This window comes from Dothidotthia symphoricarpi (genome assembly GCF_010015815.1).
Source record: "Dothidotthia symphoricarpi CBS 119687 unplaced genomic scaffold P153scaffold_10, whole genome shotgun sequence".
Classification (NCBI taxonomy): domain Eukaryota; kingdom Fungi; phylum Ascomycota; class Dothideomycetes; order Pleosporales; family Dothidotthiaceae; genus Dothidotthia; species Dothidotthia symphoricarpi.
Window position 1 is genome coordinate 780,385 of NW_022985017.1, and position 15,566 is coordinate 795,950.

Here is a 15,566-nt window from a genome sequence, read left to right on the forward strand (position 1 = left end):
GCAACACCCTACCTCATACTCATGCAAGGCACGCGGACGGGAAGGGAACCTGACTATCCTACGTGGGGAAGGGGCCGTGCAGTGCGGCGCAGTGCAGATGACCATATTTTTTCTCTGGGCTGCGGAGTTGGCGTAGTCGTTGAAGTTTGGTAGGGGGGTGGGGTTGGTTGGCGGAGTTTGGTACGGGAGGGGGGTCGTGCGGTGGGGTGTGGTGTGGTTTGGTACGATTTGGTGCGGTATGACGTGGGGGATTTAGTGTGGGCGGTGCTGAGGGGGCTGGTTTAGGGAGTGGGTGGAAGGGCGGAGGGCTGTGCTGTGAGGGAGACGCGATGTTGAGTTGTGGGGCTTCTAATGGGATTAAGTAGATGTGGTGCTCTGGCAACTCATCGATAAGGGATATCTCCAAGTAAACGCGAAACTCGTATTGATTATATGTAGCACTCGTAGCAACACCACTCTCACCCCAAGTTGAACTCGTTCGCCATTCCCGCATGCCGCATAAACTTCTCCCTCGCACGAACCGCCTTTCGCATCTTGGCCGCCTCCTCGGTATCCTGACCCTCAGGAAGATCTAGATCCACAGCCTTCTTCGTACCCGTAGCAGCAGTTTTCCTGCTCGCGCCGTCTGGCTTCGCGCCCGTGCCAGCGCCTCGTATCTTGGCTGGCGTCCTGTCACTGCGCCCAGCACCCGTACGCAGGCCGGGAACCTTCATACCAGAAGGTCGTTCTCTGAGCGCGAAAGCCTTGGCCAAGTGCCCAAGATGAAGCGACTTGATGTCGAAGTACTGACGCTCGGGCGCGACATGCGTAGCGTAAGCGCGAATATGGCTCTGGTAAGCTCTGCGTGCGGCTTCGAGACGTTGTGGCGAAGCCAGGGCCCAGCGTTCCACGGCGAGTTGGAGGTCTGTTGCTTTGTCCATGTAGGCGTTCTTCTCGACGATGCCGGAGGTGACGAGCCCTCGCTTCAGAATCTCATCAGCGTCCTGGCGTGTGATGGTGACGCCGGCCTCGCTGTCTTTGCGGTCGCTCTTGAGGATGTCGACATAGCCCTCTTCGCAGCCGGGCATGAGGAAAACACATGCTCGTCCGTCGCGTCCGGCACGCGCGGTACGACCGATACGATGTAGATGGTCTTCGCGAGCGAACGCGGGGTCGAACTCTACTACCAAATCTACATTTGGCACATCGAGACCACGCGAGGCGACATCAGTGGCAATGAGAATGGATGGCTCGGTGTTCTTGGCGAAGTGAGCAAGGGTCGATGTTCGAAGCGATTGTTGGAGAGAGCCGTGGAGACGATATGCAGTTACGGCATGTGTCTTGGTAGCAAGTATAGGAGATTCGGCATGTGTTAGTGTGAGCTTGGTGGGATCGGCCTGAGGAGGTGCTTTTGGTTTCTTCGCGGGCTTTGATGATCCGTCCGCGTTTTTCTCTTCTGGTTCCTCTACGGCGTTTTTGACCTCGTCCTCTTCGAGCTTGCTGGTAAGGATGTCGAAGTGGAAGTCGACTGAATCTGCGCATGAGATGAACACAACAGCTTTCATCACTGAACCCTTTCGCGAAAATGCTCGCTTCAAAAACCCAATCAATGAGACCAATCGAAGTTTTGGCGCCACCACAGCATAAGACTGCTTCAACTGTGCTGGCGCAAAGAAGGTGCGACCGTCGTGCGATTCGCCTTCATCTTTCTCCTTCTCAGTAGGATCAGCTCGGATGTGTACAGCATCCTTCAAACTGATCTGGCCTAATCGCTCAACATCCATTTTCATTGTTGCAGAACAAAGCACAGTCGTACGCTTCTCTGGCAGTCCTGGTATCTTGAATTTGCCCTCTTTCTTCGCTCGCATGCGTAGGTTGAGCGCACCGACGATCTTTTGAATCTCCTGTTCGAACCCGAGCTCCATCAGGCGATCTCCTTCATCCAAAACGAGCCACCTGACATTGCTCACGTCCAGAGCTTCTGTGTGTTCAAGATGGTCTGCCAATCGACCAGGAGTCGCGACCAAAATGTTGATGCCCTTGCGTAAACGTGCCTTCTCGGACTTTTTCTTCTCTCCACCAATGACTGTAGTAGCTACCAGCCAATGGGCGCATCCCAATAACTTCTCCAGCACGAGCGCGATTTGCTTGCTGAGTTCTCGCGTCGGTGCCATGATGATCGCGAACAGACCTGAAGATCTCTGTACAGCCTCGTCATCCTTCCGCTTCTTCATGTTCGCCGACAGCTCCATGAGTCTCTGTACGATTGGTAGCAGATATGCCAGGGTCTTTCCAGAGCCTGTCTCTGCCTGAATAAACGCATCAGAGTCATCCTTGACCAGCTGTGCTATTGCCGCCTTCTGAATAGCCGTTGGCGCCTTCAGCTCCATCTTGTTCAGCAGATGCGACGCAAGTGTCGTAGATATACCCAGTGAGGTAAATGTGTCGAGCTCGCTCGTGAGCGGCGCATTCGAGGGCTCGACTGGCGCATCGTCTTCGGTTTGCGCTTTCACTTCGGGCTTGGTCGTCGAAGTGGGGTTGTAGGTGAATAGAGACGAGATGATCTGCTTTCCACCTTTTGGCGCTTGTTGCCTCTCTTCAGGTTTTCTCGTCACACCTGGATTTGACTGAGGCCTGAAGTCACTTTCTCCTGCCTGTTCGGCAGGCCTTGGTCTGAAATCCCCGCTGACACGCGCTCTTTTTACGGGCCTTTCGCTGCTTTCTGGCAGTTCAGGACTCTTGGAGACGCGCCTCGTCCTCGGACCAAGCTCTGTGCGGTTCACATCGGTAGCCTTTTCCTCCACCACTTTCTTCGCGATCGTCTCCCCGTTCAGGCGTGCTGTAGCCTTCGTGTGCCAGTTTTGCGCTGCTTTCTTTGCCGTTGCTCGCTCTCGCCAATTACCGCCCTTCATGCTTGGCTTAGTTAGTATACCGCCATCGGGTATGGAAAAGTTGAGGAGCATGCCATCGTCAGCCATTTTGCTCAAGATTGTTGGTGTTGTTGGCTTCACCAGAGGGTGGGGTGCAGATGCGACGACTCTCGAAATCGAACTTTCGAAATTTTAGTGGGTCTGTTTTCAGTGGAGCCCATGTCTCTTCACACGTGACGTGACTGCATCTTCAGCGCAAAACACAGCACTCGAAACTTGGTTCTCTTCTCCACATGCGAGAATGTCTGTGCTCTCACCATCCTTGCGCTCGCCGGTTGGGAAAGGGCGACCCCAACAGCAAAGCCGATATATCGCGGTAATCTAATACCAAAGGCAGGAGCTGTGGTCTCACGCTTCTCCGCAACTTCACTATGGCATACCTCCGCTGCACAGCCGGTACATGGTCTCACGACAGCTCATCGAGTCACGAGACTGACAACATACAGCTCCAATCTTACGGCCATGTTTGTCTTCGAGCTTCGCGCATTCACTGAAACCTTATGCTCTAAACAGTGGCATTCGCTACCTCTCTAGCACTGCGACTCTCCGCAGCGCAACGATCTCTCAAACGCATATCTTTAATGATGTAGCTCCATTGCGAAAATTTCGACGAGAGCTCCTTTTCAACAACCGTACGGTCGGCCTCGTACCTACCATGGGGGCACTGCACGCTGGCCATCTTTCTCTTGTCCGGCAAGCAGCTGCGGAGAACACAGACGTCTTCGTTACCGTCTACGTGAACCCCACACAATTCGGCTTGAACGAGGACCTGGCATCGTACCCAAAAACTTGGGAAGCAGACCTGGAAATGCTGCACCAGCTGAACCAAGAACTGGCAAGCACAGGCCAGGGACGCGTGTCTGCTGTGTTTGCGCCGAGCACCAAAGTTATGTATCCCATACTGCCTCCTGATAGCGCCATACCGGGTGCAGGAAGCTTTGTTGAGATGCGACCGTTGGGTCAACTGCTTGAAGGCGCCTCAAGACCTGTCTTCTTCCGCGGTGTAGCGACAATCTGCATGAAATTGTTCAACATTTGCACACCCGACCGTGTTTACTTTGGTCAAAAAGACATTCAGCAAACCGTCGTTATAAAGAGGCTCGTCAAAGACTTTCATCTAAACACGGACGTGCGAATTGTCGCGACCTCACGAGAGTCAGATGGTTTGGCGTTGTCTTCTCGTAATGTCTATCTTGGCGCCCGTCGACGCAATGTGGGTATTGTGCTCAACCAGGCACTGCGAAAGGCCGAGGCCCAGTACAAGGCTGGAAAAAGATTACGGGGCGATATTCTGTGGCCAGCTGTTGATCATGGCGACAAGGTCCAACTCGAGCAGGAGACAATGGAACCGAACGAACGCGTCAGGTTTCAAGTCGATTACCTCAGTCTCGCGGACCCGGACACCATGGAAGAAGTGGATCAGGTCGATGCAACCAAGGGCGCGATTCTTAGTGGCGCGGTCAAGATGCTGCCTGTTGAAGAGCCCCAAGAGGACGAGGAACTGGGCGTTGGTGGGGGTCAAATTCCTGTCCGGTTGATCGACAACCTAGTCTTAGACCCTGTTGAATAAACGTACAATACCGAGGACCAGAGTCACATACATGTTCACATCGCTGGTTTGCTCTGAAAGGGTTCCAAGCCTGCTAACATTCGCCAGTCCACTGTTTTGTTCACGTACTCATTGGAGTAATAGAATCACCCCACGAAGAGATCATGTACGTGTGCATCTCAGAAACTGGACGCATTGGGTCGTTCTTTACGTTGTATTGAAGATTACGATCCACCCTTCCGCTTCTGTTGTTGCCGATCAAACTTGTGTTGACGAGAGTTGCGGGGTGGCAGTCGCTATTGGACAGACTGACCTGCGTTCTCTGGTTCGCAGCAGGTAATGGAAAAAAAGTTTGGATTGTAATATATATCCAATCAAAGGGTTTCTGGTATTGCCTATATTATCTCTTCTCTAATGTCCTTCTTTCCGTCGTTGCATCTCCATACGTTGAAACTCACAACCGTGATCGTTCTGTACCTCTAATCAAATCAATCGCTTCAATCAAGGCAAAAACTTCGCTCAAAGCAAGAGCAACACCATGGCCTCTCCCGTCGAACCTCGAAACACCTTCCTCCCCAAACCATCTGTCTCCATTGACAGCCTCAAATTGCTAAAAGTCTCCGAGGTCAAATTGCCATACCTCGCAGAATCAGATAACCCCTTACATCGCTACACAACGTTCGTAACTGAGTATATCACCATCTCGCCGGTTCTGGCCCCATCTTCACCCCTCAACGTCAACCAAACCTCGGCGACCCTCTCTTCCACAGGAGTCCGCTCATACCACAACGTCACTGCATCCACGACGTCGTTGTATCAACACCCGCAGTGGCCACAAGTCGGCACCGTGGTCGACGACTCGGACATTCCCGAGGCGTGGCGCTCAAAGGAAATGCAAAATGAGCAAATCCGTGTCTGGCAGACTCTGGGGATTTTGTATGCGGTTTTTGGGTTGGGTATTTTGGGAGTGATCGTGATCAGTTGGAGCAAGTAAGTCTCATGTTGCCTGTGTATGTGTTATGAACGAGTGGGTTGACAATTGAGTAGGTGCTGGTCGCGTGGTGATTGTTGCTGGCAGCCGACTGAAGAGCAGAAGACGGTGGCAAGGAGGAAAGCTTGTGACCAGCACAACAGCATCCCTCTGAGGTCCCGTGAGGTCCCCATGCAATACAGTACCTGATGCATCGAGCCCTTTTAAACCTCGCCGTTTGCAAAGAAACTTAGCATAAGAGTTGATTGTCGCAGTGGATATCGCGGAAGATTATCAGGAAATGGATTTCCAAGTTCATGGGCTGTTTCAATATTGGTGATAACTGGTATCAAAGAACCGGGACGGTATGTTTATTGGAGTTACAAGGGGAATACAAAAAACTTTTTCACCTTCATGTCTGGAAGTACAATTTGGTAATAGAATACAGTTGCAAATATCCTGTTCCCACCAAGTCTCTAATGAGCCAAGGATGTAATCAACAACAATTACTCAGCCTTTGTGATTGCTTCACAATTGATCGGTACAATACAAATTTCAACGCGACCATACAGTCTCTTTCCCAACTTTGCGTTACCGCATCCTCACATCCATCTCCACATCAATTTGATAACATGCAACTTCCTCTCGAAATGCACCCTTAACGAGCGAATCAGTCGCTCATTCCCAGTGATAGCCTTCAGAACTTCTCCTCTCCTACCTCAAACCTTCCAACGTCAATTCACAACTACGTCGTTAGTTTCCAATCTACTCATCTTGTGAAGGAGTTTCGTCTCATCTTATCACATTTCGATCAGATTCCTGAAGGTAACAACCCCTGTGGTGTCAGGTTTGTGCATCCCTCTTGAGATGTGTGCACTTGTACTCTGCTAACCAACCTCCATGTCAGCATAAGTCTGTGGTCATCGAATTACGCAATCCCACGATTTCCCTGGGTATGCTTTGCTTAGCCGCAATAAAGGCCAGATACGAAGCTGGGCAGTAGTTCGTGAGCATTGGTGGGTGGACTGAGGTCCTGAACTTGTCAGGCATAATAGTAGTACGTATCACGTTGATTAAGAGCACTTCTTGAACGGTGCAAGAAGAAGAGGCTAACTCTACAGTATAACTATGTTTCTTCGTAAATTTCCAGACGCTGGTCTCAAGCCGTATATTCGCCTGGAGACTACGATATCGTTATCGATCTGAAAGCAGCGCCAACGAAGGCAATATTCCGAGGTGGCGTACGGAACAGAGGATGCTTGTTGCTAAACCTGGAGTGGCCTTACCATGCTGAGAAACGTTGAGATACCAGTCCTCGAAAGAGGAGCAGCGACTCTGTCAGACCAACTGGATCGTATGAGCTCATGCAATCCCTTCCAAATCCTTTTAGTGCTTGATCAGGAGCTTAAGATTGATACATCTCAATTGACACAACCTCCAACAACCGACAAGATGCTTAAATCATAGCGGAGTTTCAATTCCGAACATGCTTTGAACTGCACGTCATTCTCTACGTGCTAACCTGATCACCTGTCGTCAGAGTCAAACCCGGCGCTTGTTAGTCAAACACCCGATCGGAATGAACAACTTTATTTTCAAGGGCTCCACACGCGTGCGTCTGGACACCTCAGCCGCGAAACTCGGTCATTCCTAGAAGACGCACATCTCGTTCGACATACGGATGCGTTCTTTACAACTCAGCTGACGTGGGGCCTTGCTCACTTCGCATGGAGGACCTGGTCGGTAGGTCATACATATGTGGCGTTCAATTTCCCTGTGCGAACTAGCCGTAACAACACAGGACTTCCCGTATACCTTAAATCATCATCATCTCATCATAGAACATCCCATCCATCCCCATCTCATCTCTTGTGGGAATTTCGCGCTGTCTGGGGATCCTGACGATCATCGGAACCTTCTCGTATGTCATAACTAGCGGGATTTGACGGAAATAGTTGGTGCAACCGAAGGCGCTCGGCAGATCCTTGTTAAATGGGAGACACACGACTGCGCCATATGTTGAGCGACAACTCGAGACAAGTATTCATATTACATTCCGAGGGGGTGGAAGATATGCTTTCTCGTACTTCCATTTCTGTGGAGCACAGCGAATCACTGTTGGTCCAAGTGCATGGCGCAGCTCGATCCATGCAATGGGTTGGGACTCTTGGCACTAAGGCCGAGATTCGAACTCCGGGATCTTTATGAGATCAAGCTGCGGGCGTTCGTCGGTGTACAGGGGCAAGATGACCTCCTGAGTGGGGATGCCCCATCTGAAGAATCTGGAGCTTGCGAGTAGGGTTAATGTGTAATGTCTTCGTACCCGTCACAAATCATGGTTGTTGTTCCGAACAGTATACTAATGCTTTACTGCATTTGCTTGACACTAACTAACTTGCGAAGCAGGACTGCCAAGTAGTAAGCACGTTTAATGAAGGCGCGGTACCTGAATTAGCTCGTGCGAAGAAGCGCCACTTACGGTAGACCATACCGCATATCCGTCTAGGGCGACGCTAATGACGGTATTCGCTTGTGTTTCACGTTTCAAGGAAACATCCTGTTATGTGTACTGATTGGCTGGTGACGTCCCCAGGCTGACGGTCCCTCGGAATATGACATTCACCCCTAAGGCGAATATGGAAAGACCTGGGCACTTGCAAGGGATCTGTTCCCAGGACTCCCGGCGGGGCGGCAAAGCGGGTGGATGTCAGGAGTAAAGATTCGCGAAGGATTCTCGCCCCGTTGGACTTCAAAACCGGATGCCTCCCCTCATCCTCTGGTTTTTTTCCTTACCTTTGCTATAACCTCATTCCTAGCTTTTGTCTCTCTTTTCCGGCGCTTTGCTGCCCTGCCATTCTTTCACGTCGCCAGTCGACCCATTCACTCTTTTTACACAGCTTGAAACGCCGCTGAAGTCCTAGTGACTCGCTTTGTCCAAGTACTACAACAACGATACTACAACTACATCTTGCATCACCACCACTATCAACAAATCCATCAAAATGAAGACTCAATCTATCCTCTTTGCGACCCTGGCCTCGGCCCCCGCGGTTTTCGCACACACCGCATTCACCGATTTCTTCGTCGATGGAATGCCTCAGGTATGTTCATCTCTTGTATGAATCGTAACTTCAACTAACTTTGCCCAGGGTGACGCCGTTGCCATGCGTATGAGCATGAACTCGGAGACCACCACCAACCCCATCGCTGGTCTCCACAGTGACGACATGGCTTGCAGTATGTTCCACAATATCAAGTAGCTGTTGTGCATTGCTGACTTCTTTCTCCAGACGTTGGCGGTACCAAGGGTGTCTCTCGCGTGCAAACTGTGGAGGATGGTGCTCTCCTGTCTTTCGAGATCCGCGCTTGGCCCAATGATGCTACCAAGGAGCGTATGGACAGCGGACACAAGGGACCTTGCGCTTTCTACTTGAAGAAGGTCTCTTCTGCTATCGATGATACTGGTAAGTTTGTGTTCATTCTTGGAACCACCATGCATGACTAACATGTGTTTAGCTGCTGGTGACGGCTGGTTCAAGGTTTTTGACCACGGCTATGATGCCTCAACCAAGCAATGGTGCACAGACGATATCATCAACAACAATGGTCTCCTCAACGTGCGCCTTCCCGAAGGCCTCCAGAGCGGTTACTACCTCGCTCGCCCTGAGATCCTAGCCCTCCACCAGGCCGACAAGGGTGACCCGCAGTTCTACACTGGCTGCGCTCAAATCTTCCTCAAGGGCACTGGTAACCTTGTTCCCGAGTCGACCGTCTCGATCCCTGGATACGTCGACTACAACACGCCCAGCACCAAGTTCGACATCTACAACACTGACAACGCTTTGTACACCGAGCTGCCTGGTCCCAGTGTCGCCAAGCTCGTGGCCAACAGCGCTGCTCAAGTCTCCAGCCAGACCACCCAAACTGAGGGTTTGATCACCAAGGGTTGCCTCGTCGAGAACGCCAACTGGTGCGGCGTGGAGACACCTGACTACACTGACGAGAAGGGATGCTGGGCTTCTTCCGAGGATTGCTGGACGCAGTCCAAGACGTGCTACTCTTCTGCTCCTCCCACTGGCGAGTCCGGCTGTGATCTCTGGTCTACTAAGTGCACTGGCATCCAGGATCAGTGCAATGCCGGCAACTTCAACGGCCCACCCAACAAGGGCAAGGTTCTGACCCCCAAGAAGGTCAGCATCGATGTCGGCGCCCTCTTGGCAACTGTCAACGGTGGCTCCAGCTCTTCGCCCAAGACCAGCGCTAAGGCCTCTTCCTCCAAGGCGACTTCCTCCAAGGCCGCAACCAAGACCAAGGCTGTGGTCAAGACCAGCGCCTATGCCGCCGTCAAGGAGGTGGCCCAGGCCGTCAAGACAACCGCTACCTCCGCCGCTGCCACACCCGCAGCTACTGCTGAGGATGCCGACCTTCCCGAGTACACCATCACCGTCGCGCCATCTTCCGCCAACGCTCCCGCACCAACTGAGGCTCCCGCCACCTGCCCTGAGGGTCACCGCTGCGTCGTTGTCACCAACGTCGAGGTTGTCACTGAGTACGTTACACAGTACTCCTACAAGAAGCGCAGCAGCTTCCACGGCCGCCGCCACGGTCGTCACGCTTAAGCGAAGCGAGTCTTGCCAGAGTAGGAAAACGGGTTTACTTCTGCGATGTGGTAGTCGCGAGCTTTTAACGCTCTGTTTGGGTATTTTGAGGGAAACGAAATGAAATGAAATGCAAAATGTTTACTTTCTATTTGATGTGCACTGTTGAGCGTGGTGATTCCTTGCAGGAAGTGTGACATGGTCGGGATCTTGATGAAGCCACGGTGGTGTTGGAGAATGCTTGCTGGGTTGATGAACGAAAAGAGCTTCTCAAGACAAAGTACATGTTTGTGTTGTGGTGATGCTACATGCTATGACGGTCATGTGCCACCTTCCTCTCTGTCTCCCTCTTTCTTGGTGAGAAGCTTATCATAGGCGCTACTGCTGTGAGATAATAGGAGTATCGCATTGTATCTTTCAGCATTTCAATCCATTTTGTGAGCAAATATCGTTTCGTGTTCAATGAAATTGAGATGTGCACAACTGAAGAATAGGGATCTCTACTTGCAAGCCACCTATTGCTCGCCATGCACCGTTCGGACCTTGACACTGCCGTCTGACATGCCGAAGTACACAGCAACTGGTCGTTGTCCACCAGTCACTGCGCTCTTTGGACCCTCCTTGGCTTGTAACTCCTGTGCCTCGATACCATTCAGCCCGGCGAAGATGCCAACCTCGAGGACACCGGTGAGGCCCTTAATCGCCTTGCTAATCCTGTTGACTTCCCATGTCCCATCACTTCCATCACCCTTACCTTTTCCAGCCGTGACGTCTGCAGATGAGAGGAGCATGGGGAATGGAGCGTCGACGATGTAGAAGTCCTGGTCCGTCTTGAGGGGTCCTGACTTCTCCAACAACGTAGTTCTCAGCTTGGGGTCTGTGGACCCGAGGATTTTGAGTGAGGCTATAACCTTTTTCTGCGAGAGCGGCGCCACCTCGATGGGTATTGTTGGCCAATTTGTGAGCAGGCGGTCCTGTCTCTTCCTGTAATCCGCAACACAGACAAACTTCCTTGCTCTTTCAGCAACCAGCTTTTCCTGAAAGAGGCAGGCACCTCCTCCCTTGATGCAGTTCAGTTCCGCATCCACTTCGTCGGCGCCGTCGAATGCGACGTCTAGCATCACATTGTCCGGCAGGCTGTCGAAGGCGATGGGCGAGAGGCCAGCTTGTATGACAAGTTGGCGCGATTGCCAACCTGTAGGGACGAATCGAACATTTGGGTTTGTAGAGTGCTGTTTGATGGCCTCGACGACGTAGACAATGGTCGTACCAGAGCCAATACCGACATAGCCTGAGGTGGGATCGAAGTGGTCGGCGACAGCTTGTTGCGCAGCGGCGCGCTTGGCGGACTCGACGTGCACGTCTGTCATGGTGTTTTGGCTAGGCGGTTGGGTGATGGAGACGTTCATATGGGCAGCACCGGAGAACGGAAGACCGGCGCGGGGGGAAAGTTCCAATGCGAATCGAGTCTGAAGGGGAGAAAGACGCGTTTTGCGGTAGGTGAGGCTGCGAATTGGCTGCGTGACGTTTACAGGCCGCAATAATCTCGACTGTACGCGCATGGACAACAGTTGAAGCTGCTGTTAAGATACAAGGATTTCCGAAGCTCGAGGATGAGATGAATCTCCGCGGCATTGCCCCGCCTTAGTCAGTTACCCCACAGACTGACGTCGTCCCCCAACCTGTGTTACTAAATCAGCTGTACATCAGAATCAAGACGGCTCAGATTATCAATTACTAGCTCAAATGCTCCTCGTTATTAGATATTAACAGACAATCCCATTATGTCACTACGATCTCTTTCCATCGTGCCGCAACCTCTGCTCTCTCTTCTGACGTAGACTTCTGGAAATCGTGGTTCGCCTGGCGGATCCGTATCAAGTAGAACTCTGCTTGGAGGGTGGTAAGCTGTCGTTTGGAAAGACCCTTTTCAACTCCTTTCAGTGTGTACCCAGGTATACCAAATACCGCTGATAAGATTAGTACCGTCGTTGCTTCGAGAGCAGTCCGGAAACTCACCGGCAAAAATATGGCACACAAACCCTCCTACACCTCTTCCAATACCTTTGCCAAATCCTGTGACCCCTTCTTCCTGTGCACCGAGATACGGGTGTCTGCCTACGCCACCAATTGCTTCGGCGACATTCAGTACAAATTCCTGATACAATATGTCAGTCATGAACGTCCCGAGGAAATTACTATGGAGCGAACGACCTTTCCAGCTACGTTGAGCCCACTGCCAAATCCTGTGATCTCGTCACGCCGCCTGGTGGAATCGTTGTGTATAGCGTATGACGGCAAGTTTCTGAAGCCAGTTGCGACGTTGTAGAAAAACGCAACCGGAGCTATTGAAGTGCGTTAGCAAGTTTCACCACTGGAACTTGTCTGCTAACCTTTCAATCCGGTTTTCGTCAAATCGCCAGCGTAATGCGCTGTCGCACTTGTGACTTGATATGCTCGTCCACCCTTCACTTTTCTCACTAATACCTTATTACGCACGTGTGTCAGACGCTCGTTTCTGGCCGGCTTTTCGAGATTACGGGTCAAATCCTTCTCGTGTGATTTCGTGGCCATTCTCCAAGCCACGTTCTCCATCTGTTCAGTACTTAGGCCCTCGTTGTGATACTGTCCATCTGTTTCGTCGGTACGTATGTGGTTGTTGACGATCATTTTCTGTGGAGTTCCAGGTCCTGGCCGCCTCTGCAGGCGCCGTGAGAAGTCGGTTGTGTTAGTTCCAATCGAGGAAAACAGACCAGAAACGGCAGCCACAGCTCCAATTGATGGACCCTCAGCACCCTCGTATACATCTAGTATGGTCAGCAAAACTAGCACAGGAAAGATGTCATGACAGCAACGAGATCTGTCACTATGTGGAAAACTCACACCAATTTCTGTGCCGCAACCTATGTTACAGTATGTCAGTGACTATCCACACTGATAAGATATGGTGGTTCGGCTTACAGACGAAGACGGTTTGGAAGCAACAAACGCTGCTCAACAAGAGCAACCGCTGCAAAGCCACTGAGGTGTACTCCAGTCTTAATGTCTTGCCACGTAGCGAGACGCTCTGGACAAATATCACACCTCATGTCATCCAATCGGAGCCTCTCTTCGAAATCTTGAGCAGTACCTAGCGCGCCATCCTCCTTGCCAATACGAGAAGCCATCTCCTGAACAGCTATCCGGACTTCCTCTTTCAAAGCGAATGTTATGCTAGCGGCTAAGGTCTCCGCCGTCATCTGCTTGAACGGAACAGGTTTTGGACCAGCACCCGCTTTGGCAACCATTTGCCCCCAGAATGGTTGATCTCCAAAGAACGGGACAACAACTGTTGGTACACCTAGTGCAATTCCTGCTGCGGTTGTGCCGGCGCCACCGTGATGAACAACACACGAGACCTTTTGGAAAAGCCAATCATGCGGACAGTTACCGATGAGAAAGACGCTTTTGGGAACTTCACCAGCCCCAATGCCTCCCCACCCTTTCGCCACAATGGCACGTACTCCGGCCAATTTGACGGCTTCGAAAATCATCTTCGTGAGTTTTTGTGGGTCTTGGACGACAATAGATCCAAAGCCAACGTAGATTGGAGGCGGACCTGCGCTAAGGAAGTCGGCCAGGTCTTGGGGAGGCGAGTAATTCGAGCCGAGCTTTAAGAACGAGAATCCCTTTACACTGAGGTGAGGTCCCCAATCGGCTGGTTTTGGAATGAGAGCTTGCGACCAAAGGTAGGAATGAGGTACACGAAGCCTCGAGATCAACTGATGACCCCACAGCGGACTAACCTGTGACTGATATCAGTGTGATTCTTGCAGAGAGAGAGAGATAAGCGCGTCATAATATAGCCTTACTGGGTCGAGCTTCAAGGTCTGTTGTCGAAACTTGTTGATGAGATCTCCAAGACTATAACATATCAGCACAGGACTACGATGAACAAGTCTCATTTTCGACGGATCCTCTCACCCTTGCCACGTCAACAATTCCATCATAGTGTAACTGAACCAGTTCGCTACTGGCACTTCGACATCTCCATACTCCATAGCAGCCAGGGGATGATGGAAGACTCTGGTTGGCGACCAAGGCATGGTAAAGACAATGTGGAGAGGGATACCGAGTTTCTCTGCGCAGTGAATGTGACCCATAGATGGGGGGTTTGCGATAATTGCATCCGCGAGGAACAACTCTTGCACATCGTCCACGGTGAGAGCTGTGGTCTTTTCTCCCATGCCGTCACCAGCCTCGATACAACTTCGCCATGTACCTTCCATAATTTCAGCCATGCCCTGTCGTCTCTTGCCTATATCTCCGGCTTTGATGCTCTCCAAATTGGGAATAAGGCCCGGGTTCTTCACCATATAGGCCATCAACGCTTCCGGATCACCTCCTATGGAAAAGAATTCGACCCCATTGTCTTCCTGCAATACACGTTAGCAATTCACGATGTAAAGGGCAACTCCTTTTGGAAGATCGCAGTGTGAAGCCAATGGAATGAAAAGTTACGCACAACAAAATCTTTGAAAGCTGGGTGAGTACATATCCTCACTCGATGCCCATGAGGGGGCGCTTGAAGCAACTTGGCGATAGGAATGAATGGTTGTACATCGCCTCTTGAGCCAACGATATGGATCGCGATATTCAGCTTTGGCGTAGGAATATCACCTTTGTCAAACGTAGAAGGGGTATTCCCCTTGCGAACTTTGGGCACTTTTGGGATAATACCATTGTCCTTTTGGACCTTATTGAACCAGAATTCTAACCACTTTGGGCTCTGATGAAATTTTACGACAGTCTGCCCAATGTTGTTCAGTTTTCCTGAACCTCTTGTCATGGGGTCGTGGACGTGTCCGGCATTGAAGGCCATGTCGAGCGGTGGAAAGCTCGCGATATTGATTGTGACAAGGATGCTGAGAGGGAGGAACACATTACATAGACTTCGGTGGAGAGCTTTCAAGATTGTCTCGTGCGTCTCGGGTAACCCTGCGAACCCTGCAGATATGTTTTGGTGGCGGAGCGTAAGCCGTTGATGTAATGCGAGGATGTCATTCCTTTGCACTACCGACAGAGCACCTCGGCAACAACGAGTGGATCGTGATTCTTGTTAAACAACCATAATCGACTACATTTTGGTAGAGTTCAATCAACGCCAAGTCAGCAGATCGTCCGCTGGAATAGTCCGCCACTTCAGAGTCCCGAACCATTCGTACGTTCTTCGTCAGGTCTCCTGCACATCTCTTATCATCCATATTTCCTCTCGGACCGTTTCTCGCTTTATCTGCTCACTCGCCATGGCTGAATCCGTGAAAACAGGCGGTCTCTTGGTTGCGCGCAAGCAGTGTCTACATCCTTGATGAATAGAAACCTCCAGTCAGGGATGGGACAAGCAAACGGGCACAGCAATCACACACGCATCAAACTCGACCGAACTTCGCAAGTTCGAATCCAGAGGAAGCAGTACTTTTGATCCGTAAAATCGTTCGGCCCGAGTTGTAAAGCTAAATGAGGATGGAAGCTTCGTCTTGGTCGATCTGGACGAAAAGGAA

General features: G+C 51.3%; 7 protein-coding genes across 7 annotated transcripts; 4 read left to right on the forward strand and 3 right to left on the reverse strand.

Moving 5' to 3' along the window:
* Positions 1–418: 418 nt before the first annotated feature.
* On the reverse strand, positions 419–3,002 carry P153DRAFT_366878 (ATP-dependent RNA helicase DBP7). The gene has a single exon (XM_033668143.1). The coding sequence runs from the start codon at positions 2,955–2,957 to the stop codon at positions 459–461; it is 2,499 nt and encodes an 832-aa protein (XP_033523876.1). The 5' UTR covers positions 2,958–3,002; the 3' UTR covers positions 419–458.
* A 278-nt stretch (positions 3,003–3,280) lies between these two features.
* Positions 3,281–4,479, forward strand: P153DRAFT_357058 (Nucleotidylyl transferase; the record flags this gene model as incomplete). Its single annotated transcript, XM_033666699.1, has 2 exons — positions 3,281–3,305; positions 3,356–4,479. The coding sequence occupies 2 exons, from the start codon at positions 3,281–3,283 to the stop codon at positions 4,477–4,479; spliced, it is 1,149 nt and encodes a 382-aa protein (XP_033523877.1).
* A 259-nt stretch (positions 4,480–4,738) lies between these two features.
* Positions 4,739–5,697, forward strand: P153DRAFT_20614 (uncharacterized protein). The gene is made up of 2 exons (XM_033662538.1): positions 4,739–5,448; positions 5,506–5,697. The coding sequence occupies exons 1-2, from the start codon at positions 4,997–4,999 to the stop codon at positions 5,636–5,638; spliced, it is 585 nt and encodes a 194-aa protein (XP_033523878.1). The 5' UTR covers positions 4,739–4,996; the 3' UTR covers positions 5,639–5,697.
* An 846-nt stretch (positions 5,698–6,543) lies between these two features.
* P153DRAFT_366880 (uncharacterized protein) lies at positions 6,544–7,045 on the forward strand. Its single transcript, XM_033668144.1, has one exon. The coding sequence runs from the start codon at positions 6,716–6,718 to the stop codon at positions 6,893–6,895; it is 180 nt and encodes a 59-aa protein (XP_033523879.1). The 5' UTR covers positions 6,544–6,715; the 3' UTR covers positions 6,896–7,045.
* Positions 7,046–8,019: 974 nt separating this feature from the next.
* P153DRAFT_316492 (lytic polysaccharide monooxygenase) lies at positions 8,020–10,432 on the forward strand. Its single transcript, XM_033664994.1, has 4 exons — positions 8,020–8,529; positions 8,578–8,665; positions 8,719–8,892; positions 8,945–10,432. Exons 1-4 carry the CDS (start codon positions 8,431–8,433, stop codon positions 10,045–10,047), a joined length of 1,464 nt encoding a protein of 487 aa, XP_033523880.1. The 5' UTR covers positions 8,020–8,430; the 3' UTR covers positions 10,048–10,432.
* Positions 10,433–10,541: 109 nt separating this feature from the next.
* P153DRAFT_423068 (ribose 5-phosphate isomerase) lies at positions 10,542–11,396 on the reverse strand (the record flags this gene model as incomplete). The annotated part of the gene is made up of 1 exon (XM_033672406.1): positions 10,542–11,396. The coding sequence occupies one exon, from the start codon at positions 11,394–11,396 to the stop codon at positions 10,542–10,544; it is 855 nt and encodes a 284-aa protein (XP_033523881.1).
* A 358-nt stretch (positions 11,397–11,754) lies between these two features.
* Positions 11,755–14,951, reverse strand: P153DRAFT_340392 (glycosyltransferase family 1 protein). The gene is made up of 9 exons (XM_033665870.1): positions 14,531–14,951; positions 13,990–14,441; positions 13,878–13,929; positions 12,988–13,811; positions 12,910–12,929; positions 12,420–12,833; positions 12,241–12,371; positions 12,046–12,184; positions 11,755–11,996 (listed from the first exon to the last, which is right to left on the reverse strand). The coding sequence occupies exons 1-9, from the start codon at positions 14,885–14,887 to the stop codon at positions 11,809–11,811; spliced, it is 2,577 nt and encodes an 858-aa protein (XP_033523882.1). The 5' UTR covers positions 14,888–14,951; the 3' UTR covers positions 11,755–11,808.
* Between the last annotated feature and the right edge of the window lie 615 nt (positions 14,952–15,566).

Bases quoted from the DNA above. Each gene is read 5' to 3' on its own strand.
- P153DRAFT_366880 (XM_033668144.1), top strand. From the start codon at position 6,716: ATGCTGAGAAACGTTGAGATACCAGTCCTCGAAAGAGGAGCAGCGACT.
- P153DRAFT_366878 (XM_033668143.1), bottom strand. From the start codon at position 2,957: ATGGCTGACGATGGCATGCTCCTCAACTTTTCCATACCCGATGGCGGT.
- P153DRAFT_340392 (XM_033665870.1), bottom strand. From the start codon at position 14,887: ATGGCCTTCAATGCCGGACACGTCCACGACCCCATGACAAGAGGTTCA. The intron at 13,812-13,877 runs GTAAGGCTATAT...TATCAGTCACAG, and splicing joins AGACCTTGAAGCTCGACCCA to GTTAGTCCGCTGTGGGGTCA. The intron at 12,185-12,240 runs GTCGTTCGCTCC...ATATTGTATCAG, and splicing joins GGCTCAACGTAGCTGGAAAG to GAATTTGTACTGAATGTCGC.
- P153DRAFT_316492 (XM_033664994.1), top strand. From the start codon at position 8,431: ATGAAGACTCAATCTATCCTCTTTGCGACCCTGGCCTCGGCCCCCGCG. The intron at 8,530-8,577 runs GTATGTTCATCT...AACTTTGCCCAG, and splicing joins TCGTCGATGGAATGCCTCAG to GGTGACGCCGTTGCCATGCG. The intron at 8,893-8,944 runs GTAAGTTTGTGT...ACATGTGTTTAG, and splicing joins TTCTGCTATCGATGATACTG to CTGCTGGTGACGGCTGGTTC.
- P153DRAFT_20614 (XM_033662538.1), top strand. From the start codon at position 4,997: ATGGCCTCTCCCGTCGAACCTCGAAACACCTTCCTCCCCAAACCATCT. The intron at 5,449-5,505 runs GTAAGTCTCATG...ACAATTGAGTAG, and splicing joins ATCGTGATCAGTTGGAGCAA to GTGCTGGTCGCGTGGTGATT.